A 27,780-nucleotide genomic window follows, 5' to 3' on the forward strand; every position below is an offset into this window, starting at 1 on the left:
CTGGGTTAGGGAAGGGCAGGAAAAGGGAAGAGTAGAAGATTGGCAAAATGAAAATGGAAGGAGCAAAAATAAACAGTGAAAGGGATTAAAAAGACATTTGCTTGTGAGGCTGATCAGAGTAGGATGAACTAAGGAAAAATTATCAGAAGACTCTAAAATTTCTTTTCCCCATGAGTGTGGGGGGAAACCCGTGCTACATGTTATGCTTGTTTTGCTTAAATTTATGATAACAGTGTCAATACACATGTTGTTCAATAATCCACAATCTTGAGTCCTTTTCATTCTCCCCAACAGCTTCCCCTCACACACTTAGCACTGTTCACAGTGTCCTTGCTTATAAAACTATCCTAGTTCTTCAAGGCTTGGTTCAAATCTCATATGACCCATAAGGTTACCCATGACTGCTCCACCTCATAGGTCTCTCCCATCTGAAAAATCACTGAGCAGCTGCTAATGCTGCTGGTTACTCCTTCCAATTGGATGAGATGCTTCTCTGGGGCTGGGAGCATGTCTCACCCACCATTATAGCCGCTTCTTCTCACACAGAATGATGGTGCCAGTAGCTGCTCAGATCAATGTATCGCCACATCCATCTAACAGGCATTTATTCCTCAACACACAAGGCTACCCCTGCCACCATACTAGGGTCCAATTGTCCTGAAGCATAACTCCTGCTCCTTTTTGTTTGGCCAACCGAGCTCTCCTGGAGGATAACTGTGGCTCTTCAGCCAATCCTCCCAGAAAGGCCACCTGGAAGTGGTCATCAGAGCCCAGCAAGGGCCCTGGCTCCATGCCAAAGACTCCCATGATGCCGAGGTGCTGTCTGGGTCTCCAAGGAGGGTTTCCAGGAGTAGAGTGCTCCTCTGATCTCTGGGTTGGGAAGATCCCCTGGAGGAGGGCATGGCAACCCAGTCCAGTATTCTTGCCTGGAGAAGTCCTATGGACAGAGGAGCCTGGCAGGTTGCAAAGAGTCGGACACGACTGAGCAACTAAGCACAGCACAACTGCTGGAACCGTCCAGATTCAACCCCCTCTGCTGTGTAAACTTGCCTTTTTGAGGTGCAGAGGCAGCATCACCAAAATAACACCCACCACCACTGGGAAACCAGAGAGCCCGAGTAATTAACCACATCTCTGTGATGGAATATCACAGAGCAGAGCTACAGATAGGTAAACTTTCATCATACGTCACAAATGCTCAGGGCAAAAACAGCTTTAGCATGTTTTCGTGCTTTTAAAAAAAAAGTTTCAAAGAAAGAAAATTACTTACTGCCTTCCCATGTACAATGGAGAAGATTCAGAGCTCCTTCTACCCTCTTCCAGTGCGCCAGATGGAAGAAGGCATATGCTATTGCTTCACTGTCCCCTCGCTTCAGGATGTGTTCTGGGGGCAGGATTAAGCTTTTCATTTCTAGTAGGTACTGAAATTTAACAAAAGGCAGGAGACAGATGCATTAATACACAGTAATTTGGAATTCAGTATTGAAAATGGAGAGGTTAATTTCCCCAAAGCCACTGTTCGTGTTTCCTCAAACCTGCAACCTCATTACCACATTTGAGGGCAATTATGGAAACATCCAGCAATCCAAAGTTTGCTGACAGTTAATTAGCCTTGTCCTAGTTTCCTACAGTAAAGATCAGAGACTTTCAGGGTAAGATATTTTAATCAAATAAATATATACATATAGATTCAAGCAGAAAAAGGAAAATTTAGAAGATACGATCATTTGGTATAATTTTGTAGCCAGAAGGAAAATACATGAAACAAACACATGAAGGTTAAGAAGTGATATGCCTAAACCAACTGCAGTAGAGAGACGGGGATGATGAGCACTGCCCATTAGTTTTTCTACACAGATCTATCAAGGAGAAGGCCAGGGTCCTGTGGAAAGGGTCACCTGTAGCTCCTCAGATGTTGGAGAACAGGTGGCAGCCTGGGCACAGGAAGGCCCAGAGGAAGGGAGCAGAAAGGACCCCAAAGCGTGCTTTTCCTTTGGCTCCTTTCAAACACTTCAGGGGCCTCAAGAGCACAGGGAGAGGATGGATATTTTTCCTGGGGGCTCACAGAAGACTGAGTTTCCGTCTGTATTCCTTTGTGTTTACTACAGAATAGAAAGGGAAGCAAATTCAGGCTGGTATTTTATATTTGCAAAAGCTCACTGGTCCTTGCTGGCTGGCCTTCCCCATGCTCCACTCCCTCACCACCTCCCCTTTGGCTCTGTCCCCAGCACACAGACACACACCCAACTGCCAACCACAGTCGCAACAACCCAGGTATCTCCTACCAAAAGGAGATTAGCAGACCATGGAGGTACGTGTCTCATGAAAACGGCACCACCAGAGCGAATGGAGGGGCTATGAGAAGAGATGTCCAACACAACTTTAATGTCAGAAACAACTGTCTGGATTCATGTGTTGGAGGAAATTTATGAGAGAGGGTGAAGAGTGGAAGAATCCAAAGACACAGAATGGAGGTTACGAGACACTCATCAACGTTTCCCTCTCATCTCGGTGTACACACTGGGCACGGGGGTGCAGTGGCCTTAAGCTTCCTTGCCTCTAGGCACGTTCAGAGTCAGGGCACACTGCCCAGCAGGAGCCGGGTGGACACATTCTGGCCTCTGGGTTCAGCAAATGAAACTTCCCTTGCTCTGGGTCTGATATCTGAAGAGAACTCTGAGCCTCAAAGCAGGAAGAGCAGGAAGTGAGAAGGCTCACCCCGAGGGCAGCAGAGAGCAGCCTGCACCTTCACCCTTGTGGAGCGAGTGGGTTTGAAGGCCCTCCTCCAGAGAAATACCTCTTCCCAGGCTGGTCCATGAAAGGTGGTCATTAGTTTGATGAGAGCTCCTTGGGCGTGAGTTCATATGCCTTTTTGAATTCTACATGTTATTGCTTTCTTCCTTCATCTTGCTTTAAAACACTGCACAACACAAATCTTTTGGGAAAGATAATGATTTTGAATTACCTACTAATCGTACTAGCACTATATCTATAATAAATATCAATCATAATATAAATACAAAGGTGAATTTTATATTCAGAGATATTTGGCTATCATCTTGTGATTTTACCTTAACAGAAGTTACACCATGTGCTGCCACTGCCCATCATGATCTTAGAAGGCCCCAAGAGTCATGACTTATAAAATGCTCTGACCTGTGTTGATTTTTTTCAGAGTTAGAGAAGGAAGACCTTTTGGTCACTCTCAATCATCATCAAGAGAGCAAAGGAAAGAGAAAATTTCTTGCTTAATGAGTGCCCTAGAATAAGATTTTGATTTCTGAGTTTCTAATAACCCTGATGCTGAGACGGATTGGGGGCAGGAGGAGAAGGGGATGACAGAGGATGAGATGGCTGGATGGCATCACTGACTTGATGCTCATGAGTTCGGTGAACTCCAGGAGTTGGTGATGGACAGAGAGGCCTGGCGTGCTGCGATTCATGGGGTCGCAAAAAGTCAGACATGACTGAGCAACTGAACTGAACTGAATAATTATTTACGGCCTACCAAATAGTCAACTTTTAAAGAAGGATAATGTTATATGACCTTTGAAACAAACTAAATATGAAAACCACTATCTCATGTATCCCAGGAAAATAGAAACCTCAAGTTCCTAAGGACTGGATGGTGGTTGAAAGAAAAGTGTAACTTACCATTCCTTTTCATTTCTATGATTAGGAAAGGCTTTCAAAATCATATCATTAAGCATCTGTGATAGAACCCTTCTCTTGGGCTAAAGAACCTTCAGGAATAGGAGCACCTAAGAAGAAGTGGGCCTGGTAGACACCCACAAGTGGGTAGAAGCCTAAACAAACCAGGAAGGGGTGTGGCAGAAGGAACTTGGGGAAGGAGGGAGGACTTTTAGAAAATTATCTACAAAGGGATACATTAGATCTGTGTTGTCCAACATGGTATCCTCTATTTAATGTGTATCTATTTATCAATTAAAATTAACTTAAATTAAAAATTCAGTTCCTCAGTTCCCACTAGCCATACTTCAAGTCCTCAAGTGCTGTATGGAGTTAATGACTACACTACTGGACAAGGCAGAGACATTTCCCTGATCACAGGAAGTCCTAGTGGACAGCATTGATTCAAAGAATGGAAGTTTCTAATCTTCAAGTAATTGAAACCATTTATAACATGAAAAAACTTCATTTTTCATCTGACACACAGATTTGTGTGTCAAATCTACTGATCAAAAATACACAATAAGGCAAAAAGTTACAATAAATAGTAATAATATAAGAATTCATTTAAAACTATTACTGGCCACCAGGGTGTCTTCATAATATCTGGAAAGCAGTAGTACACATGTGTATGAGATAGCTGGTTTACTCAGCCTGTTGACTGAATGTGGCGCATATGGCTTCAAGGACATTGTCCACAGCCCCCAGTATGGGCTGTGAGGTAATGCTCTGTTTCTCCTCTAAGCTCCCTCTGATCTCTGTGTATGTGCACTTTTCACATACCACCTTAGATTAGTTATATGTCTCAGCTCAGGCATAAGATCCCAAAGAACATGAATCTCATTTCCCAAGAAGTCTCTCAAAATGAGCATCCTTGGCCTTATCAGCCTCATGAGACAAAGCAGTGCAGCTCACCAAGAAAACTCAGCTGCCTTCCTATTGCATCCACTTTATGGCGTAAACAGGTTTTGTCTATAAAGGAGATTTATACTGCAGCATGGTTTCAAACAAAATGTTGGCTCTAACCAAATAACGAAGGCTAATAACAACAGTGTGTTATGTTTCTGGCCTGGTTTAAAATGGTTGGCAAGATTAGTTCTCAACATGTGCAACATTTAAATTAGAAAGGCATGGAACAACATTTCACATCTTACTTGTCGAGAGAAAAATAAATGGAAGAGGGCAGATCCCTATCCACAACTATGCAGAAATCAATTAGAATAACTGTAGCTTGCAAGTCAGAGAACACTCCCTGCCTGTCTGCAGCAGTTCCTTGGCTTCGATTAGCTAAGCCAGCATTCTGTGCTATCTTGCCTGCCATCCTGTCTCTGACTTCCTTCCCAGATTCTCAAATCACATTGCACTTGAAGCACATGCTTCTAAAGATTTCGGAAGCAACTTTTCAAAATCTATTTGTGTCAGAATCTGGTTCCTAAGCTCAAGATAGGAACATAACACATTAGCACAGATGAAGAGGAGCTGAGCGGTGTCTGCTTATGGAGGTCTGTGAGCAGAGGCTGGCTCACCTGTCGAGAAAGGTGTAGGAGGGAGGTGCCCTGTCATAGGCTACCCCAGGTGACTGCTCAGATCTCTTCTGTTAAGGTCTTAAAATTCTATAATAATTAGAGTGAACATGATTCCAAAGTTATCCTTTACACAGATATTAATGCCAAACAGTCCATACTCCCTTTTTGGATTTTCAACACCAGTAACAGCAGAAGTCCTATGAAAATAACCGGCAAAAACATGGGAATAAAGAAAATGAGAAAGAACAAATTAATTAGACTACAGTACATTTAGATGAAGCCTATCATGTTCCCCATCCAAAATCAGGTAGTGGAAGAGTATTTATTAGCATGAGGAAATGTTCATGATATATCACTAAATGAAGAAAGAACAGATCAAATGCACCATACAGATTGTGATTTTGGTAACACAAATGTACATGTAGTAATTAAAAGCACTGGAAGGTCACAGGTCGAATGTTAATGGCAGAAAATACTTGATCTTATGGAGATTTTTCCACTTTTTCTATGCTTTCCAAGTTTTCTGTAATAAGCATTATAATATTTTATCTCTTTCTACATACATATGTATACGTGTGTGTGTGTATATAAAAACAAAACTATTTTCTAGACTTGCATCAGAAACATAAAAAGCAAATCACACAAACAAGATAACTAGGGAGAACAATTTTTCATGTCTTCAAGGCTTTGGTGCAACTGGCTCTGAAAGAGGCTTTAAGCTTAGAAATGATGTGTTAGAAACATCAGGAAAGGGCTCAGAGAATAAACTAGTGCTACTGGGAAGCCATGCTGCTTATTCTGCGTTTCAGTGATGTCCACTCCCTGGAGTCAGTGAGACACATGCTGGGATAGAACAGAGACGCCTGAAGGGGACACGGCTTGCTCTGACCAGGCTGCAGTGGGGCCTCAGGCGCACAGTCCTCTGTCCAGTCCCACTGCTCATCTGCTCCCTGCTCCCTTAAACTGCTGCTTGAATCTTGTCTCCACTATTCTGCTAAGGGACCTCGGACAAGTTACGTAATTTTTTCAAACTCAGTTTGCTCATCTGTTAAAACAAAATAATAAAAATACCCTCTTGCTGCTTTAACTTCTGTATACTACATAGGATAATATTTGTAAAGCATTCACACAGTTCTGGGCACATGAGTATTCGCTAAATAGAAGCTATTTTTTGCTAACCAACAAACAAATGAAGTATTTAAATTACTGTGGATGGAAGTTGTTTCCTATGGATATATGTTCCACAGATAATCAAATCTGTTTCTCAGTAAAACATTTCAGCAATTTTATAGTAATAGCAGTTCAGCTAAAGAGAACTGGCTGCGAGGGGTCATCAACTGACCAGTATGAAGACAAGCACAAAGCAAAGCTGAAGTGCCAAATGCAGCCTGGTGAGCTGTGGTACCGCCCACGGGTCCGCTTCTCAAGCTCACGGCTTCCTGCTGGTTCACTTATCTATTCATTAGCAACTTTGCTTCATTCATAAAATACAGTATGTCCACAGTAGATCCCAAGAAGAATTATGGGAGTGCTGTCCCCCAAGGGCACAGATGCAGCAGTGGCCACATGTTATGCATACGTGCCCAGTCATATCTGACTCTTTGCGACCCTATGGACTGTAGCCCACCAGGTTCCTCTGTCCATGGGATTCTCCAGACCAGGAACACTGGAGTGGGTTGCCATTTCCTCCTCCAGTGGATCTTTCTGACCCAGGGATGGAACCTGGATCTCCTGCAGCTCTTGCACTGGCAAGCGGGCTCTCTGCCACCTTGGAAGCCCATAGCAGTGGCCACAGTGTTCTCCAATTACACATGTGGGAGGACCCATAGTTTACCCCAGGGGCACAGATATGGGCACATCCACAAGTCACCTCAAGTGCATGGACATGATCAGCAAGGTCCCTACCTTGGTGACCTTTAATCTTTTTAGGAGTGTGAGTGTGAGAGAGAGAGTATGTGTGTGTGTGTGTGTGTGTGTGTGTGTGTGAACATGCATGTGTGCGCACATGTACAGACAAAGAAACAATAAAATTCAACATGATGACTGTCTTAGTAAGAGGAATATACTTAGTACTAAGGAAGCAAATGAGGAACATTGTCTCTGGGACAGCTCCACAGAAAGAGGAAAATATGAGTCAGTCTTATTAAATAAACAAGAGTTTAACTGTAAAGATGAGGGGAAGTGGAAGCCACTGTAAGGCTGGGCCAAAGCATCACAGGGTATAATGGGTTTGCAGTCTTGAAGGGCGTGAGTACTAACCTGACGGGAATGGCCAACTCTGATGAAGCACTAACACATGTCAAGCATACTTATCTCAGGTACTCCTTACAACTATGTGAGGGAGCTGATATTATTATTCCTATTTTACAGATGAAAAAAAAAAGGACACTTTGGGAAGTTAAATAGCTTGTCCAGGGTTGCACAATTTGCATGTGATGGAACCTATCCTGGAACTCAGGTTTCATGCTACACTCCAGGGAATGAAGCAGGAAATGTGGATGTAAAAGGCCTTGCGTGATTTGCTCCAGAGTACAACCTTTCCTCTGAGTTATTCTGTGGTTTTCAAACTATGAGACCCTGAAAATTCTGTTTTGAAGAAAAAAAGAAATGTAACACAGAATGTGAAGTTGATGTAAAACAAAGCTGTGGAGGATCTTAAGGGAAGCACCCAAGAAGAACTGAAGACTCTAATAGCTCCTAGACAGAGTCTGAAAACCCCTGCAGTAGGCATTGGGAAGAGAGCTGGTATAGTTTGTACCAAAGTTTCTACATAAAGAAATGAGCAAGTCATGTGTAGCAGCACCAGATAGGGAACAGACTAAGGTTAGCAAAGTCTTAAAAAGCTCCTGTCCAAGTGAGGGCCAATGAGACTGAAGAGGGGGACTTCCCCTGGACTTGCCACCTGGTTGAATCTGAGGATAAGAGAAGGACTCAAGGTGATTGAGATATTTCTAGTTTAGGAAACTACCGTAATGGGAGATCATTAGTTAAGATAAAGACACCAAAGGAGGAAGAGGCTTAGTGGTGGGAAGATAACAAAAACAGTTGACATGCCTACAAAACACCTCTGGAGTGACGGCCTGAAGGGAGGAGTGAAGGCAAGCTGGTCTGGGTGTGCGGGGAGCAGAGAGGCAGAAGAAACGGGAGTACACGAGGTCTCCCAGGAGGGCTTCCAGAAGGAAAGGAGAGAACTGAGGACCAACCTGAGGGAGGGCAGGGAGGAAGTGCTGCAGGAGGAGAGCCCGGAGAGGCAGCAGTGGCACAGGGAGAAGGTGGCAGAGAGCCAAGATGACCTCGATATAGAAAGTGGTCAGCGGGACCAAAGGTTGAGGAAACATCAGACAGGATGACCTGGGGGAAGAGGGGGTTCTGGGTGGGAGTATCCTCTGTGGAAGCAGCCACACTGCTTTTTTGTAAAGAGAGAGACCTCTTAGAAACTTTCTGTTTTTGAGAAATGTGGCTAAAAACTGGTTTGTGTTCATTTTTCCCTGGGTCCTATTTCCACAATACATTCTCCTCTCTCTAATCCAAAAAAGCTTTGGAACAAAATATGACTCAAGTCATAGAAACTTATATTGAAATAATAATATTTCTGAAATGTACCATTGACATACAATATCATAGACAATCTGCCAGGGTATTCTGAGTTTCTGCTTTCACGCTTCAAGCACTTTTAAATGCTAAAACCCACAACACATTTTGTTTCCTAAATTTGATTAAAAAGCAATTTTATACTCTGTCAATCAGCTTTACTAAGATATAAAGGGAGAATTACATTAGTGTTTGCAAGAAACAGAATTTCCATCACTATAACAAGGTCCCATGGATACACCATTAGCATATACATTTACCAGGATGCTTTTCCCCACAAACCTCTAGAAATCCCCATGAAATTTTAGATTAACATGAGACCAACTTTTCTTTTAAAAAAAAATGCAAAATTTTTAATGGGAGTGCATTTCTGTCATAACATTCTTCATTCTTCCCTCTACATTTTCTTACGCCTTTCCTTCCATGCTCCTTTTATCATTTAAAAACTAGACCCTCACCTCAAAGTTCTGTGGCAGGCGCCCAGGTTGCCCTGTTGCTGACTGAGGGTCAGGAGTGTGGCGAGCCCCTTTCTGCCAGCACCCTCAGGATGCCTATGCACCCCCTGCAGGCCCCTTGGCTGTGGTGGGGGGCCAGGAAGATAAGCCTGAGATTTAGCAGTACTGGGATTTTGGGCAAGATGAAGAGGAAACAATTTTTCCCCCTTCGGTCCTGGTGATTTTTCTTGATTTTTCTCCCTCAACAGCTCCACCCACAGCACCCAAGTACTCCAACCCCCCAGGGCTCAGAATGGATGTGGGGTCTCCTGTTCTACGGGTGGGACCTCACGAGTTTGGGACTGTCTTGTGGTGATGGGGATGGCTCCCAGGCTTCTGTTATTTTTTTAAACTGTATGAAGAGGTGCCTTGGGGTTACAGGGCTACCAGCCTTCTCATCCCAGTTTCAACCAGAGTGATTCTACTTTTAATTACTTTGTTCACTGAGGTTTCACATAAGATTGCAATAGGAGGGAAAAAACTTTATTGCTTTAAAAATAATAAATCATTATTAATTAGTTTGTTGGTGTTTGGTTTGGGAATTTTTGGTGGTGGCAAGTAGGAATGACTGTGCTAGAATAAGGGTACAAGGCAGAGGTCGGAAATGGGTAACTCTTAATCAGTCACAAGTGAAGGACTTAGCCAGCAGTTACAAACTAGAAATTCATGAAGACAACAGCTGCAGCCGGAACCTGCTAGAGCCTCTTCCAGGTCTGGAGGCTGAGGAGAGCCTGCGGGCACTCCAGGTCAGGGCACTGTCGCGCCACTGTTACTCTCTCTGGCTATACTTCTTCAGACTAAGGCAGTCTGCTGCTGCTGCTAAGTCACTTCAGTCGTGTCTCATTAAAGTGCGTTTCTAAACAGCCTGGACTTGGCCAGCATGCAAGTGCAGAAACAGCTGAAGGTACAGGGAAGAGGCGATGAAAGGGCCAGCACGTACTGCACACCTACTATGTTCTGAACAAGTTACGCAGTGTAATTCCACTTACTTTTCATCAGCCTTATGAAGCCTTTATTCTTATCCCCATTTTATCAAAACAAGAAACCTGGCAGAAAGCCAATTAACTCTTCCCTCCCATACTTCCCTCTGGTCTTGTGGAGAGGAAGTGGGAGTTCTTGTTTCAAATACTTTTCAACTTCTTCAGTAATACTTGATGAGTCTGCCTACTTATGTTCATACCCCTTGCATCATAATTGTAATTAACGTTTTCCCAGTAATAACAGGAACTCCACATACTGGGCCTGACAATTCAAAGAAAAAACATACATGGCTGACAATGTTCCACGTTACTAGCAGTGGCAAAGAAATACAAACTAAAAGAACAGAATTACATCTGTCTGTACTTAATAAAAATCATAATTTCTATTTTCCTTCTGGTTTTTTTTTTTTTGGTTTTAGACAAACTGCTCCATGCTGGTGAGAGTGTGATAAAATGGAAAAGTAAGTCAACAGCTGATGCAAGTGTAAACTGCTATAGTTTTTTTGGTAAGCAATTCAGCAATAAATATTAAGAACCCTGAATGCTTCTATATGTTATTCAGTCATTCTTATTATGTAAATTTATCCTAAGATAAATTTAATAATCTTAAAGACCAAAAAAATTCTTTATGCCCAAAGACGTTTACTAGTTGAGATGACCTCAAACTGTTGCCTACAATTAGAGAACACAAAAAACAAATCATTCTCTTCAACAAATGGTGCTGGAAAACCTGGATATCCACATGCAAAATAATAAAATTGCACCTGTATTTTACACCATAGGCAAAAATCAACTCAAAATGCATTAGAACATAAACACACAGGAAAAACTTCCTAACACAGGGTCTTGGCAATGATGGGTTGGGTACGATACCAAAAGCACTGGCAACAAAAGTAAAGTAAACAAGTGGGACTACATTAAAATGAAAAGGTCTTGCATAGTCAAGGAAACAACAGAAGAGGCAACCTATGAAATGGGAGAAATATTTGTAAACCATATCTGAAAAGAAGTTAATATCCAAATAAATAATGGAACGTCAACTCAGTGAAAATGACCTGATTTAAGAGTCAGCAACAGAGAAGGCAATGGCAACCCACTCCAATACTCTTGCCTGGAGAATACCATGAACGGAGGAGCCTGGTAGGCTGCAGTCCGTGGGGTTGCCGAGAGTCAGACACGACTGAACGACTCCACTTTCACTTTTCACTTTCATGCACTGGAGAAGAAAATGGCAACCCACTCCAGTGTCCTTGCCTGGAGAATCCCAGGGATGGGGGAGCCTGGTGGGCTGCTGTGTATGGGGTCGCACAGAGTCAGACACGACTGAAGCGACTTAGCAGCAGCAGCAGCAGCAAATGACTTGAATATCCATTTCTTCAAAGAAGACATACAATGATCAACAGGTACATGAAAAGGTAACATCACAGACCATCAGGAAAATGCAAATCAAAACCACAATGAGATACCACCTCACACATATTAGATTGGCCAGTATCAAAAAATTGAATATGACAAGTGTTAGCATGGAAGTGAAGAAACTAGAATTCCTGTGCACAGTTGGGGGGCGGGATGTAAAATGAGACAGCCAATATGAAAACCTCTCAAAAAATTAAAAATATGATCCAACAATCACACTTCTGGGGATTCATCTAAAAGAACTGAAAACAGAAATGAAGAAATATTTGCACTCCCATATTCAATGCAGCATTATTCACAATAGTAATGAAGTAGAAACAATCTAATTTTCCATCAGTGAATGCATAAATAAAGAAAATGTGGTGTTTACATATAAATACACACACACACACACACCATACTGGGATATTGTTCAGTCTTAAAAAGGTAGGAAACTCTGCTTTATGCAACAAAATTCATGAACTTGGAGGACATCATGCAAAGTCAGATAAACTAGTCACAGAAGGACAAATAATGCATGATTCCACCTGTATGAGGCAGCTAACGTAGTAAAATGCATAGAAGCAGAAAGTAGAATGGTTGTTACCAGGACCTGGGAGGAAGGAAAAATGCTGAGTTGCTGTTCAGTTGGCATATAGTTCCAGTCACGAAGAAGAAAAGATTCTAGAGATATGCAGTACTACAATGGGCTTATAGTTAACAACACTATGCTTACACTTAAAAATTCGTTGAGGGTAAATTTTATGTTATATACTTTTTATAACAAAAAAGGAAGTAAAACATCCAGAAAATATTTAAAAAATTTTGAAAGCACATGGCTAAAGACTTGGACTTTACTGTGAAGCTAAAGGATAACCATTTTAAGGTCAAAGAACTCTGAAAATCTGATGATCCTCCCCAAGAAGGAGTAAACATACCTTGATTCCCAGCCATAAGATTATATTTAAGACTATTTTCTTCCTGCCTTTTTTCTATGCATTTTTTTAATACTTAGGAATCACAATCACACAGCATATTCATATTTTTAAAAATTAACATGGGACTGTTCAGTTGGAGTATATGGTTGGGAATTAGGGATATATTTACTCCTTCTAGATATGGGGGCTTCCCTGGTGGCTCAGCTGGTAAAGAATCTACCTACAATGCAGGAGACCCGGGTTCAATCCTTGGGTTGGGAAGATCCCCTGGAGAAAGAAATGTCAACCCACTTTAGTATTCTTGCCTGGAGAATCCCATGGACAGAGAAGAGCCTGGCGGGCTACAGGCCCATGGGGTCACAAGAATCAGACACGACTTAGTGACTAAACCACCACCACCATTAGATATGAAGGGATTATGAACGATTTCTTTACTCTTTTCTCAAATATATATAAAAACAATACCACTATGAAGGGAAAAACCATACCTAATGCAGCTTGTAACAAACCAATATTTAGTCATTTTTTGGACATTTGTCAAAGTGAAATTTATCTTTAGTACCCTGAAGGAGTGAATGCAACATCCTCCAAACCAAAATGTGTCTCTTCACAGGGAGAGCCTTGAGATGGAGGTGTGGCATACTAAGAGCACACAAGCACTCATTAACTTAGATCAGTATAAAGTAATGGATCACTGATAGAAATGTACCCCTTCTTGTCAGGCTGAGCAAGAGCAGGGCAGGTGGGAAAGCACATCTGTAGGGAAAGCAGAAGAAAAAAAACTGAAGCTAAAAATCCATTAAATAATAGATAGCAATACAATGTAACAATACAAGATATAGAACCGAGCTATCCCTTCATTGGTCCAGTATTACATGGTGAAGGACAGTGAAGCCTGGCATGCTGCAGTCCATGGGGTTGCAAAGTTGGACACGACTGAGCGACAGAACAACTACATGAGTGAAATTTTCTTTAAAAAATGGAGAAACTCTCTTTAAATTCAAAACTCCTATTTTAAGCACATTGAATGGGAAAGTCCTCTAATGATTTAAAGCTGTGTCTTTTTGAACTGTGTACCCAGGTCTTGAAAATCACCAGCATGATTAAGATCCTAAGACCCCTCATCAAACTCAAAAGGGGTGACCAGTAGGCACATAATCAGTGCGCTGCAGTGAGAGACCAGAGGGGAAGAATGATTCTGGGAGGGGGAGGGACATGCTTCACAGTGGTGACTTGTAATGGTGGGGGTGAAGGGTGAGGAGGATGGCCTGTTGGAAGGAACTAGGGAAAAATGAAAAGACAAGTTGGATTAGATCATAAGCTGCCTGAAGAACTATCCAAGGAGTTGATACCTTCTGCAGGGCTGGAGACACAGCTGCACTTCCTCGGGAAGGGAGTAACACAATTTGATGGCAGTTTGAGTCTATGGGGTGGCTCCTCCTTATACTCTGCTGCAATCTAAAGCTTTAGAAATCATGTTTGGAATCAAACAACTGTGAGGCTCTCCTTCAGGACAAAAATCCACAACTTTGCACTATTGTTATTTATTTCTCAGTCCTGTGGTGTGGTTAGGAACAGTACTCTCTATTCTTCACATTTGCAGGTGAAGAGAGTTCCTAGGAATAACCCTCCTGGGGTAAGTAACTAATATTTATCATTGGACGTTGAAATATTAACTATTCTTACTGAGGTTGGAACTAAACTATAAATTTATGGAAGGCAATTCACAGTTATCATAGTTGGTATTTTTTCTCCTTCCAAGCAGGCTATAATTGGGTAAAACAGCATGTATATACTGAAAATTCCAGCGGTAGGCCACTGAAAACTTCTTGTGAAAGAGGAAAAGAAACTATGGAAGTAAGTACAACACGAAACACCCTGAAGAAATCTGGATTGTCCACAGGAATCAAGTGCCTTGGGAAGGGATGTGGCTGCCATCATTTGAAGGTTTGTGCCTAAAGGCTGGTCTGCCACCTGGCGGGATCTGGGGGACAGTGGAGGGAAATGTTTAAGAGCTGGATAACCCAGAATCATTTCAGGCTCCGTCATTTACTTACGGTGTAACCAACAGCAGATTACTTAACCCCTCCAAACCTGTAGTGCTCTTTTCTATGTAGCAGGGATAACAGTATCACAGTGTTGTTATGAAAAATAAATAAGATGGCATATGTGGTTCAGTTCGCACTGTGCTTGCCACACAGTAAACATTAACAGACAATAATAATAAACATAACTTTCATAGTATCATTATGAGAGATTTAAGCTTAAAATCTTGGAGGTGTCCCATATGACATTTAAAGTCCCTTCTTACTAAAAGAATCTTGTGTTTATATCCTCCATTGATGTCTCATTAGAATTAAGGCTATTCTCTGCCTGAAAAGGCACCCATACACACACACACACACACACACACACGTGCATGCATGCATATTTGTGTGTGCATGTCTACTAAAGTATTAGGAAGCAGTCCCAATAAACAGAACATGTATAAAAGATATTACTAGCAGTCTGCATATGTACACATGTACCAGAGGTTTGTGATTAACTCTGCACATATAAGGTCAGTGATTCATGGGGCTTTTTCCCCATAGAAATGTCAATAATGAGGATCTGGAAACAAGTTTTCTCCTCAGCACAATCATCAATAAAGCAAAGTGGTGGAAAATCAGTTTATTCCCACGCCCTATTGGTTTAATGACTGGAAGCTAGAGTGAAATCAAATATTCTCAACTTGTTCTAATTATTTCCACTTTTATAAGACTTCTATTTTGCAACTAGAATACTAGTTGACTGAGTCAAATTCTTCCATGGCAGCTTTAAACTATTTCTTAGGGCTCTTACTACTCTTTTGGAGGCTCAACCATTTAAGACCATTATCTAGAATAAATGACAGCTTCAGTTAAAATGTCCAATCAACAAGCATTGTTCCAAGGATTGCTGCAGTTTTCTAGTCTGTGTCTCAGGATTACAAGGCTTAGGCTGGTATAACCGAAAAAGTTAAGACTCAGGTCCCATACTTGAAGAGTTGCCAACAAGCCAAATATCAATAATTTTAATGATTTACAAACATATGGTGCACTCAAGTATTTTCAAAGAACTTCAAATGTATTATCTCACTTGATCTTTATCACAGAACATAGGAGAGGCTTATATTTTTATCTTCACTTGGAAGACAAGGGAAAACTTTGAGTTCAGGGATGCTAAACTCAAGATCCCATGGCTAGTAAATGACAGAGCCAGAACTGGAACCCAAGTTTTTGTCTCAGAATCTAGGACTCAATTGCCCAATACTGTTTGTAAAAGAGACTTATTAAGTGTACTCATAAAATAGCTATGTAGTTAGAGAATGGCATTCAATAAATATTAATCGATGACCTAAGTTTACTGTAATTCAGGATAACATTTTCATGATTCATTTTACATTTTAATTAAATTTGATAATACATTTTTAACTTATCTGAAAAGATACTAAATAGATATATATTTTATACCACCCTATACATAATACCTAAGTCTACAAATACTACGCTGCTCATTATCCACTGCAACTACGGTGGATAAATATGTCCTTCTGCAAATGTGGCACTCTGCACCCCTCTTCAGTTTCCTGTTTGGTGAAAAGATGACCACGATCTGAGTAAAACCTTAGGTATGATAGAGATCACCTATCTCTGTCACTCTGGAGAGCAACAAAGTAAAGTAGGTGGCTCCCTAAGTCATCACACAGGCACACATACACACACCCCAAATCACCCTTTGGCTACAGTACTGCAACAAAACAAGAAAACAGCCTTATTTTGTCACTTTTCACCAACGGAAATTTTCATCAGACATTCTGCCAAGAAAATTGCCTTGTACCTGATGTGAACTACAGGAGGTTTCCTAGAGGTCAAAATGTTCTTTATAATATCCAGAAACAGAAATGGCCCTTAGCAATAAACCTATCATGGAGCGGGTACTCAAAGACAGGTAACTCATGAACACACACTCTCCTTCTGAATAAAAGATTTTAGAAATATCCTCTGCCATGATTTGACTCCCTTAAAATCAAATTGATAAAAAATACACAGGAAATACTGCATATTTATAAATTGATCAGTCTTGTGGTTAATAAGACAAATATTTCCTATTAAAATAGCACTCACAAGTCAAAAGAAAACTACTCCATACTGTGAGGTTTTCCTCATTATTTGCTGGCCAATACTGATTAATTATCATTTACTTATGGGCTTTCCTGATAGCTCAGTTGGTAAAGACTCTTCCTGTAATGCAAGAGACCCTGGTTCGATTCCTGGGTCGGGAAGATCTGCTTTGAGAAGGGTTAGGCTACCCACTCCAGTACTCTTGGGCTTCCCTTGTGGCTCAGCTGGTAGAGAATCTGCCTGCAATGCGGGAGAATTGGGTTTGACCCCTGGGTTGGGAAGATCCCCTGGAGAAGGGAAAAGCTATCACTCTAGTACTCTGACCTGGAGAATTCCATGGACCACATAGTCCATGGGGTCGCAAAGAGTCTGACACAACTGCATGACTTTTACTTCACTTCACTTCACTTATGGAGACACAGAATTTCATACTAGTAATTTTTTTTACCACTGCTATTCACAGAAAGGTTCATTTCTCAAGTTGGTTCTAAGTAAGACCATAACTGATGTACAGTTCCTATCAAATACATCAACATCCTTGGGGATCTCCATATTTAGCCAATTTCAGTCTTCCTGACCTGGCCTGCCTAAGCTAGATCTATCAATTTACCTTTATTATAAGAAGTCCAAGAATGTGCCCCAAAGCCTCTTGAATGTAGCTTTTGCTTAAAAATGAGGCTAATAAGCATAGCCTATGCAGGGCCTCAACCAAAATTCACTGGTTGCAATTCAGTCTTTTTAGAACTGGGTGTATTCGAGACATGACATTGTGGTCACCACATACTCTCTGCTCTCATAACAAGCTCCTACGGGGATTCCACAGACTCACTTTTGGCACGTGAGGATTGAATTCCACAGCTCTATGAATGGCCTCTACTGCATTCATCTCTGCTGTGCTCAGCCCCCGCCGAGAAGCAGCCTCAGGAGAGAATCTGAAAAGCAGAAAGACAAACACCATCCAGTTGGGACCACTGCTTGGGCATTAACCCGGAAAGGCATCCACACATCAAGGGCCCAGAAAAACCACAGCGAGCCAAAGGCATGAGCTCTCCAAACCTCCACTGCATCAGACCTCTGAGAGACCCTTCAGACAGAGGCCAACAAAAACCCCAGCAGAAGCAGAAAGCGTGCTTGTGTCTAATCGCGGAAGGAATTCAATTCAGCTGTCAATTCTCTCTGTCTAAATAGCTAATCTAAGTTTTCTAGGAGGTACCTGCTTAGGTCAGGGGAGGGGGGAGGACTGACAAGGGCAGACAGTGTAGGAAAAAGAGAAAACTAGGTTACAGAAGAGCGCACTTGGTTAAAAACAGAACTGGGGAGAATTTTAAAGGAGGCTCCCAACCCCATGTCAGTGCTGTGATGGAGGGTTAAGTCTTGCAGCTTCAGCAGCAGGCGAGCCTGCTGGAGGCCATTCCGGCAGGGGGCGTGTGCATGCCCAAACTGCGGGCAAGACACCTGCCCGAGTGAATGAAAAAAACCAGACCATGCAATCTCTTTCTCACCTCACACCCAGGGCTAACTCCAGAGCTGTGCTTGGCAGGCAGACACCACAGGGGAAGCTGTGACAACCCTGGCCCTGCCCTCCCAAGCTGGAGTCGCTGTGTAGGGAGAAAAGATGTTGCAGTAGGTACTGGCGATCTACAGGATAAAAAAGAATGAAAGAAAATTACTTCGGTCTTGAAGTGCACACACACTGAACAGCAAACCTGTCTGACACAGCAGAGGCTGTGTTCTTTTCCTGGTATCTGCTTTTCAATGCTCCAGAGGGAGTGGAGTGGGACATGTAAACGTTTATGAACTCAAAACCAGTTAAGCCATCTGTTCTCTTTCACCTGCCAGTCACCTGGTTTATGGAAATTCTCTATGCCATTGTCACCTGCCTGAATAAAAAGGGCCAAGGTCCCACTGAGATGGTGACTCAAGGTAAATGAACCCTGGGTGGGGAGTCAGTTTGGAATTGCTGAGATAAAGAATGGGGGATGACCATCCCCTTTTACTATATCACATCTATGTTATGACCACTACCCCATCCTAGACTGCTGGAGGAAGAGGAATACGCAAAAAAAAAAAAAAAAGTGAATCAAAGAAGGCATTTTTGCGTAAGTCTCAAGCAGACCTTTTGGTATCTGTGGTCTGGCAAAAAAAAGAAAAAAGGAAAAAAAGTCACCTCAGAGGCATGGAATTTCATACAAATCCCTCTTTAGGGACCTATTCACCATTACAACTCCTGGGGATATGCATTCCCTCCTTCTAGTAGTGAAAGGAAAGATCAGCAGGTTTTGGAAAATGCATGCTCATAAGCAGGGGTCTCATAGACTAAGGAAAACTTCCAGAGAAACCCTCAGACACAACGCGTCTCATTTAGTCCAGACCGACACCTAGTACCACCAGGTCACTATCCACTTACTTGTCAGAGACAGCTCTTGCTTTGAGCAAGGCAGCTGTGTAGCATATTGTTGCCGACTTTGGTAAGCTTATATCTGTCAGAGAGAAAAGAAAAGTAGGAGCTATTATACGTTTGTAGAAACAAAGAGCAATAAGTTTAAATACACTAGCATTTTAATCATATAAGCTTAATAAAGCATAAGTTAAGAATATGTCAGTGTATGCAGTACACAGCTGTTTCTTATGAATCTGGGTGGTATATGACAAACAAGGTAATTCATTTTTCTGTAAGTAATTCATGTTTAAAGCCACCACACTGTTTGGCAATCATCTTCTGTTTTAAAACATATTTTCATACGTTTAATTTAAGCAGAGAATAGCTATAAATACATAAAATAAATATTACATGAATAGCCTTGATATCAAGAAAGGCAAATAGGAACTCTTTGTTACTTATAAAATTTCTCAAGAGGTATATGAAATACTAAAGTGAAGAAAAAAATATTACCTGAATTTTTAAAAAATATAAGTATTTTAGTGATAAATCAATTTATTTTAAAAAATATTCTTTAAAAATTTAAATCTGGTTTAAATTTAAACCAGATTTCCTTTGCGTTAAGCTTCAAGAAATTTATATTCAGTTTTTTGTTAACTGTGAGAAGGAAAATCTTTATAAAGCTATATACATTTATATATACATATGAAATTTTTATAAAACTATACAATTTTTGTTCATTAAAAACCCATGACAAAGCCCCTTTCAAATTATGAAGCCTAATCTGTTGCCAGAAAAACAGGTCCTTTTGGTTTGTATAGATAATTTCAGATGGAGAGGTGAGGATGGGTACCAGATTCAATTTACCGGGAATAAAGCAGAGTGCAACTAAGAGTAGATAAACTCAAAGAGGGCAGTCCCTTGATGGGGGCAGATTTGTATTTAAATTATGATCTTATTTCGTACCAGAACTGTATTTCTTTAACACTCATAGTAATTTATACTACTATGACATAGAAATACTTTCTTAATTCAGACCAGGTAAGAATATGCCATTCTAAGGTGCTACAAAATTCACTCTAGGTTAGAAGAACTCTCAACACTTGGAATTCTCTTCAAGTTTCTTGTAGGGCTGTTTTCAACTTTAGAAGAATGACATTATAGTAGGAATGAAAAGGAAAGTCCAAAACTAGACAAAAGACAGCAGCAGGAGTAAATAATTTTATAAAAGAAAAACAATCTCTCATTCAATAACCAATATTTAACACCAACTTCTTCATGAGGAATTTCTCTTTGAAGGAAATTTCAATGACGTTGATAAAATACAAATAATCAGAGAAAATACCAATACAGAATTGAAAGGGTCAGATGTCTCTGCAATCCTGATCTCATAAGTTATATTTAAACAAAACTTCAGCACTGTAAGCACAGTATAAAATGTGCTTGTGACTAAGGAAAAAAAAAAAAAGGTCAGACACTCATGGATTTGTCTTGTTGTTTTCCCAATATCTAAACATATAACCACTTCCCAGTAGTGAAGGACAGAGGATCCTGGCATGCTCCAGTCCCTGGGGTCGCAAAAAGTCAGACAGGACTTAGCAACTGAATAACAACAGTACGGGAAATTAGTCCAGGCATCAATCGTCTTGTCTGCTAGGGTCCACTCATTGATTGCTATTAGAAGATAATAAAAAAAATTTCAGATAATACACATTCTACTTAAAAGTTTAAATCTTTTTTTCTTTTTTTAAGTTCAGACCTTTCATTTGAACATTATCCAAGCCCGGTTTTCAGGCTTCCCAGGTGGCACTAGTGGTAAAGAGTGAAGTGAAAGTTGCTCAGTCATGTCTGACTCTTTGTGACCCCATGGACTGTACAGTCCATGGAATTCTCCAGGCCAGAATACTGGAGTGGGTAGCCTTTCCCTTCTCCAGCGAATCTTCTCAACCCAGGGATCGAATCCAGGTCTCCCACATTGCAGGTGGATTCTTTACCAGCTGAGCCACAAGGGAAGCCCAAGAATACTGGAGTGGGTAGCCTATCCCTTCTCCAACGGATCTTCCAGACCCAGGAATCAAACCAGCGTCTCCTGCATTGCAGGTAGATTCTTTACCAACTAAGCTATGAGGGAAGCCCCATAGTTTCCCTCATGAAGAACACTCCTGCTAATGCACAAGACATAAGAGAAGTGGGTTCAATCCCTGGGTCAGTTGGGAAGATCCCCTAGAAGAGGGCATGGAAACTCACTCCAGTATTCTTGCCTGGAGAATCCCATGGACAGAGGAACCTACATTTCATAGGGTCACAAAGAGCTGGACATGACTGAGCGACTTAGCACACGCAAGCCCTGTTTTCACCCATCCTGGAGTGATCTGTGTTCCTTCTGTGTCAATCTAGCACCTTTCTATGAAACAGGAACAAAGGATTAGTCCTAGAAAGGAGCTGAAACTGAAAATAATGGTCAAAATTATTTGAAGGTGGCAGCACAAGAGGGAACCTCACTTGAAAAACTAAAGAAAACCTGTTGCTAAGGATTTAGCTTCGCAGGGAGAAGGATCAGGTTGTTCTGAAGCAAAAGAACACATTCACCTAGTTGGAAATGCAAAAGCATATATATGACTGAGGTGTTCCAGCACAATATTAGAGATACCTAATCAAAGGCAATCTTTAACCCTTTCACTCCTATAGCCAAGACATTCACAAGTCTGCAACATTACAACTACTATGGTATATTATCCCCATTTAAAAAATGTTTACCCTTATTCCTTCATTGTATGTGAAGATGTTGGTAGTATATGTGCATGATCATAATACTTAATAAAGAAAAATATATTTTAGTCAGTATCAAATGGGGGAAGAAAAAATATAAATACCACAATTCTCTACTAGTGGCAAGCGTATTTCATTTGTTATCTCTTTAGTAAACTATTTTGCTTTCACTGTTAAACAAAAATGAAAAACTAGCAAGCAACTCTTGCATAACTTACTTATATAGTTTCAATATTTTTCTTTAATTCTGTCAAAGCAAGACATCTACTTGGTAATGGCAATCTAAAGAGGGATGAATCATTATAAAGAAACTGATCCTAAATATCCCTTCAGGTAAAGCATCTTGTTCAAATAAGGCTTTCTTTTACAACATATTTTTGTAAATGACACTTATTTCTGACAATATAAATCAAATGCTTTAACATTTTGCCTACCCAGAAATTCTACATCTAAGACTTTATCTTAAGGGACGTCATCATGATTGTGCATGAAGATTTAACCTTAAGGATGTTGATCACAACATTGTTTCTAATGGTAGAAAACTGCAAACAGCCTAAATGTCCAATCATAGGAGAAAGGCTAAGGTGCTACACCATCCACAAGGTGCAATTCTGGGCAGTCATTAAGTTGTATGGTAGATAAATACTTAATGAGCTGGGAAAGTTTTGCATTATTGTGTACACATCAATAAGTAAAACAAGTTTACAAAAATTATGATTTCACATATTTTAAGAAAAGCATTTATATACAGAGAGATTAAAAAGGCTGGAATTATACATACGAAATATTAAGTTTTATTTCTGGGTGCTGGGATTATAGACAATTTTCTACTGTTTATCTGCATTTCCAAAGTTTCCTGTGATGTACATATAATAAGTGAATTTTTAAAAGATAATGATGATGCTAAATAGAAGGATTCCTTTTACTAACTGTTTGAAGCAAGTTCATGGGCAAATACATTGGTAGAGCCAGACACAGACAGCATAAACAGACAAAGGCAGAACTTACACAAAGTACTGCCAGCCCTGCAGATCTAGAAAATGTATTTACATGCCTTTAAAAAAGTTAGTGTATTCTTTTGCAGTGTGCAGCTGTTAACCATATTTTAATCTAATAACTGCCTAACATCTAAATCAGAGGCAGGAACTGCACGTTTTGGCACAGTTTTTAAGAAAAACCATATACACTATCTTTAGAAGGAAGCTAATTACTATGGGCTGCTTGCCCCATAAGCACTGCCTTTTTCATTTTGTAGGGAAAATAAAAGACTGAGACCTGCTGGTTGCTGCCTATTATGATTTTGAAAACTATTATTTTGAAATAATTATAGTGTCATAGGGAGTTGTGAATATAGTACACAGAGTTCTGTGAAGCTTCCCTCAGCTTCCCTTAAATGGTAACAACTCACAAAACTGTATAACGATATAAAAACCCAAGAGACTGACACTGGTACAGTACTATTAAGTCAATTACAGACCTTACAGTTTTCACCATTTTTAACATGCATTCCTATGAGTTTGTGGTCCTATGCAATTTCATCCCAAGGTTAGATTCATGTAACCACCACTACTATCAAAACATACAACGTTCCCAAAGGAATTTTCTTATGCTGGCTCTTTATTTGTACCCTTCTCACCCATACCTGTCCCCCAGTGACCACTAATCTGTTCTCTATCTCCATAAATTTGTCTGCCTACTATCATTTTATGCTTTTGCAATCAGGAAAATGAATATAATGATAAGGGGAACAGAGTGACTAACAGTAGTGATGAACATGGTAGTATCAGAAGTTTAAAGCAGGAAAAAACACCAAATAAGATACTTTCCTATACATCTTATAATTTATTCAGAAATTTTGAGGAAGAGACTCAAAATTATTCTAAGTCCAATTTGTATGAAGAGACTCTAACTATGCAGTGCTTTTCTGTCTTTTTAAGTGGTGTGTAGCTACCACTATTGCCAGAAAGTCTCTTTAAGGATTAGAATCCAAGGAGGAAATGAAAGGAAATAATGAGACATCACATATTTCCATTACTCATTATAGAAAGAAGGAATGCTGATGTTTCTCACTTAAGCAAAGCTGAACTGCTGGCGTTAATTTTCCTTCCACTTCTCTGCCATCTTGTGCTTCATACAGATCCTTTCATGAAAAGGGAAGAACTTTCTCTAAGCATCTTAGGCATGTAAAATCAAACAGAAATGAAAGACTTTAATTAAAAGCTACAGTCTTGAACTCCACAGAATTAGAATCATAGTGTATGCACTTTCGTGTCAGGCTTCTTTCATCCCAAATTATATCTCTGAGGTTCATCCACATTGTAGCGTACATCAGTATCTCATCCCTTTTTACTGCTGAGTAGTATTTCATTGTGTGAATACACCACAATATGTTTATTCTCTTGCTCATGGCTATTTGGATTGTTTTCCAGTTTTTCACTATTATATAGAAAGCTGTTGTTATCATTCTTGTGTATGTTTTTTCTTAATTAAAAAAAAAACTCATTTTTCTTGGATATATAACTGGAAATGGAATTTAGTCAGAAGACAGATAAATGATTGGTAGATAGTACTCCGAAGAGGTTGTATGAAGTTTTCAAAACTAATATATGGTGAGAGAAGTCAGAAAAATGGTTACAGCTGGGTTGGAGGGGCAACTTTCTGAGATGATGGAAAATTCTATGATCTTGGGTGGTGATCACAGAGATGTATACATAACTGGTGGCTCAGATGGTAAAGAGTCTGCCTGCAGAGTGGGAGACCCAGGTTTGATCCCTGAGTCAGGAAGATCCCCTGGAGAAGAAAATGGCTACCCACTCCAGTATTCTTGCCTGGAAAATCCCATGGATGGAGGAGCCTGGCAGGTTACAGTCCATGGGGTCACAGAGTCGGACACAACTGAGCAACTTCACTCACTCACTCATACATAACTGAAAAGTCATCCAGCTCTATGTTTAAGACTTGTGCATGTTATGGCACATAATTTATATCTCAATTTAAAAAACGTGAAAAAAAAAAAAAGCCAAACCTATGATCCTGAAGCTATCTTCGCTCCCTTGCCTTTCATCACTTTGGCCCCTCCATTGCCTGTATGCATCCTTATCTAAAAATTCCTTCTTAGTTTAATAAACAGAATCTGATTATTTCTCAAGTTGACCTTTCAGCTATTAAGATGGTTAAATTACCTACTCTAAACCTAATCTTTTCCAGAATAAATACTTCTAGCCCTTTAACTGAAGACACAGTATTCAGAACTTCTCACTTATTTTTATTACGGAGCCACAGGTGATTTCAAAATATGAGATTTACAACTGTAAATAATCCTCTGGATCCTGAAACCTGACCAGTACAGAGCCAGGGAAACATGCAGCCTGACAGCCCATGGCCACTGCCCCATCTGAGTACCAGCAAGGAAGGCCCTGAAGTTGAGCAGCTGAAGCACTTTGTTCCTAAGACTATGTGGTCAACAAACCTTCACTCCACATTCTATTCAAACCAGTTTCACCCAAAGCCAGGTCTTTTCTCTATTACTTCAGCCAGGAGAATTTCTGAATCTACAAGCAGGATTTCCGTATATGACTCCATTAAATTTTAAACCTTAAGATAAAATCTAAACTATTAAATAGTAATGGTTTAAGCATATCATTCCAGCCTATCACTCATAGTTGGAACTCAACCTATCACCTACAGCTTTGCTCCATATACATCATAAGTATACTTCCTTCCTATATGATCATAATCATCATCAAAATTACCGCTCCGTTCCGTTCTGTCGCTCAGTCGTGTCCGACTCTTTGCGACCCCGTGGACTGTAGCCTACCAGGCTTCTCCATCCATGGGATTCTCCAGGCAAGAATACTGGAGTGGGTTACTGTTTCCTTCTCCAGGGGATCTTCCCGACCCAGGGATCGAACCCAGGTCTCCCGCATTGGAGGCAGACGCTTTAACCTCTGAGCCAATTACCGCTAGCTAACATTTATTGAGGGCTTATTAAGTCCCAGACACTGATGTTAATCACGTACACACATTAATCCTCAGACCCGTAGGTCATATGACATAGGACCTACTGCTAGCCCTGATTTACAGATGGGGAAAGTGAGGCATAGAACAGTTAAGAAATATGACAACACGACACACCTAGAACAAATATGAGCTTCCCCCAGAGCACATGCTTGTTAACTGTGCTATGCTGTCAGCAAGGTCTGACGTAAAAACATACGGACCACAGCAATACCAAGGAGAGAGTCCAGAAATGATATTCTAGAGATCACCCTGTATTTGCAGTGGTCTACAATAATCTGTGTGCAACTATTTATTAATAGTTATGACAGGTAAAACTGTGCAACACTGAAGAGACTTTAAGGAGATACCCCATGTTCAAGGGCACAGGAGATGCCCCAGCAAGATGGTAGGAGGGGCAAAATCACATTTAGGATCAATCATACCTGCCAGAGACATTCAGAGGGCTCAAACAAACCTTGTGCACACCAGGACCCAAAGACCCCACAGAGACTGGGACGGAACTGTGTTTGAGTGTCTCCTGTGGAGGTACAGGTCAGCAGTGGACTGCCACAGGAGCAGGGGCTCAGGGTGCAGCAGACTTGGGTATGCCTGGGTGCAGCAGACTTGGCAATGGCATAAGCCCTCTTGGAGGAGGTCGCCATCAACCCCATCATATAGCTGTCAGAACTTACACAGGAATGGGGAAATAGATTCTTAGAGTGCACAAACAGAACCTTGTGTGCACCAGGACCCAGAAGAAAGGAGCAGTGACCCCACAAGAGACTGACCCAGACTTGCCTGTGAGTGTCCAGGAGTCACCAGCAGAGGCATGGGTCGGTGGTGGCTCCAGCTGCAGGTTGGGGGCACTGAGAGCAGCAGTGCCAGCATGGGACCTTTTGAAGGAGGTCACCATTATCTTCATTACCTCCACCATAGTTTAGCCCCAGGTGAATAACAGGGAGGGAATACAGGCCCACCATCAACAGAAAACTGGATGAAAGACTTACTGAGCATGGCCCCATCCATCAGAACAAGATCCAGTCTCCCCCTCAGTCAGTCTCTCCATTCAGGAAGTTTCCATAAGCCCCTTATCCTTCTCCATCAGAATACATACAGACTGAAAACCACAGTCACAGAAAACTAACCAATCTGATCACATGGACCTCAGCCTTGTCTAACTCAATGAAATTATGAGCCATGCCGTGTAGGGTCACCCAAGACTGACAGGTCATGGAGGAGAGTTCTTACAAAACGTGGTGAACTGGAGAAGGAAATGGCAAACCATTTCCGTATTCTTGCCTTGAGAACTCCATGAACAATATGAAAAGGCAAAAAGATAGGGCACAGAAAGATGAACTCCCCAGGTCGGTAGGTGCCCAATATGCTACTGGAGATCAGTGGAGAAATAACTCCAGAAAGAATGAAAAGATGGAGCCAAAGCAAAAACAACACCCAGTGTGGATGTGACTGGTGATAGAAGCAAGGTCCGATGCTGTAAACAGCAATACTGCATAGAAACCTGGAATGTCAGGTCCATGAATCAAGGCAAATTGGGAGTGGTCAAACAGGAGATGGCAAGAGTGAACATTGATATTTTAGGAATCAGTGAACTAAAATGGACTGGAATCGGTGAATTTAACTCAGATGACCATTATATCTACTACTGTGAGCAAGAATCCCTTAGAAGAAATGGAGTTGCTACCAGAGTCAACAAAAGAGTCTGAAATGCAGTACTTTAATGCAATCTCAAAAACAACAGCATGATCTCTGTTTGTTTCCAAGGCAAACTGTTCAATATCACAGAAATCCAAGTCTATGCCCTGACCAGTAATACTGAATAAGCTGAAGTTGAATGGTTCTATGAAGACCTACAAGA

General features: G+C 41.0%; 1 protein-coding gene across 7 annotated transcripts in view; it reads right to left on the minus strand.

The window, feature by feature from the left end:
* ST7 (suppression of tumorigenicity 7) overlaps positions 1 to 27,780 on the minus strand; it is a 281,009-nt gene that overhangs the window by 24,466 nt on the left and 228,763 nt on the right. For all 7 annotated transcript variants that reach the window (XM_055420813.2, XM_055420815.2, XM_055420812.2 and 4 more), the window contains 3 exons: positions 19,164 to 19,236; positions 17,586 to 17,688; positions 1,271 to 1,421 (listed from right to left, as the gene is read on the minus strand). In XM_055420813.2, the coding sequence (XP_055276788.1) occupies positions 1,271 to 1,421; positions 17,586 to 17,688; positions 19,164 to 19,236 (327 nt within the window). The remainder of the gene's footprint in view (positions 1 to 1,270; positions 1,422 to 17,585; positions 17,689 to 19,163; positions 19,237 to 27,780) is intronic.

This window comes from Moschus berezovskii, chromosome 3, assembly GCF_049115385.1.
Source record: "Moschus berezovskii isolate FMDL1 chromosome 3, NW_MosBer_1.0, whole genome shotgun sequence".
Taxonomy (NCBI): domain Eukaryota; kingdom Metazoa; phylum Chordata; class Mammalia; order Artiodactyla; family Moschidae; genus Moschus; species Moschus berezovskii.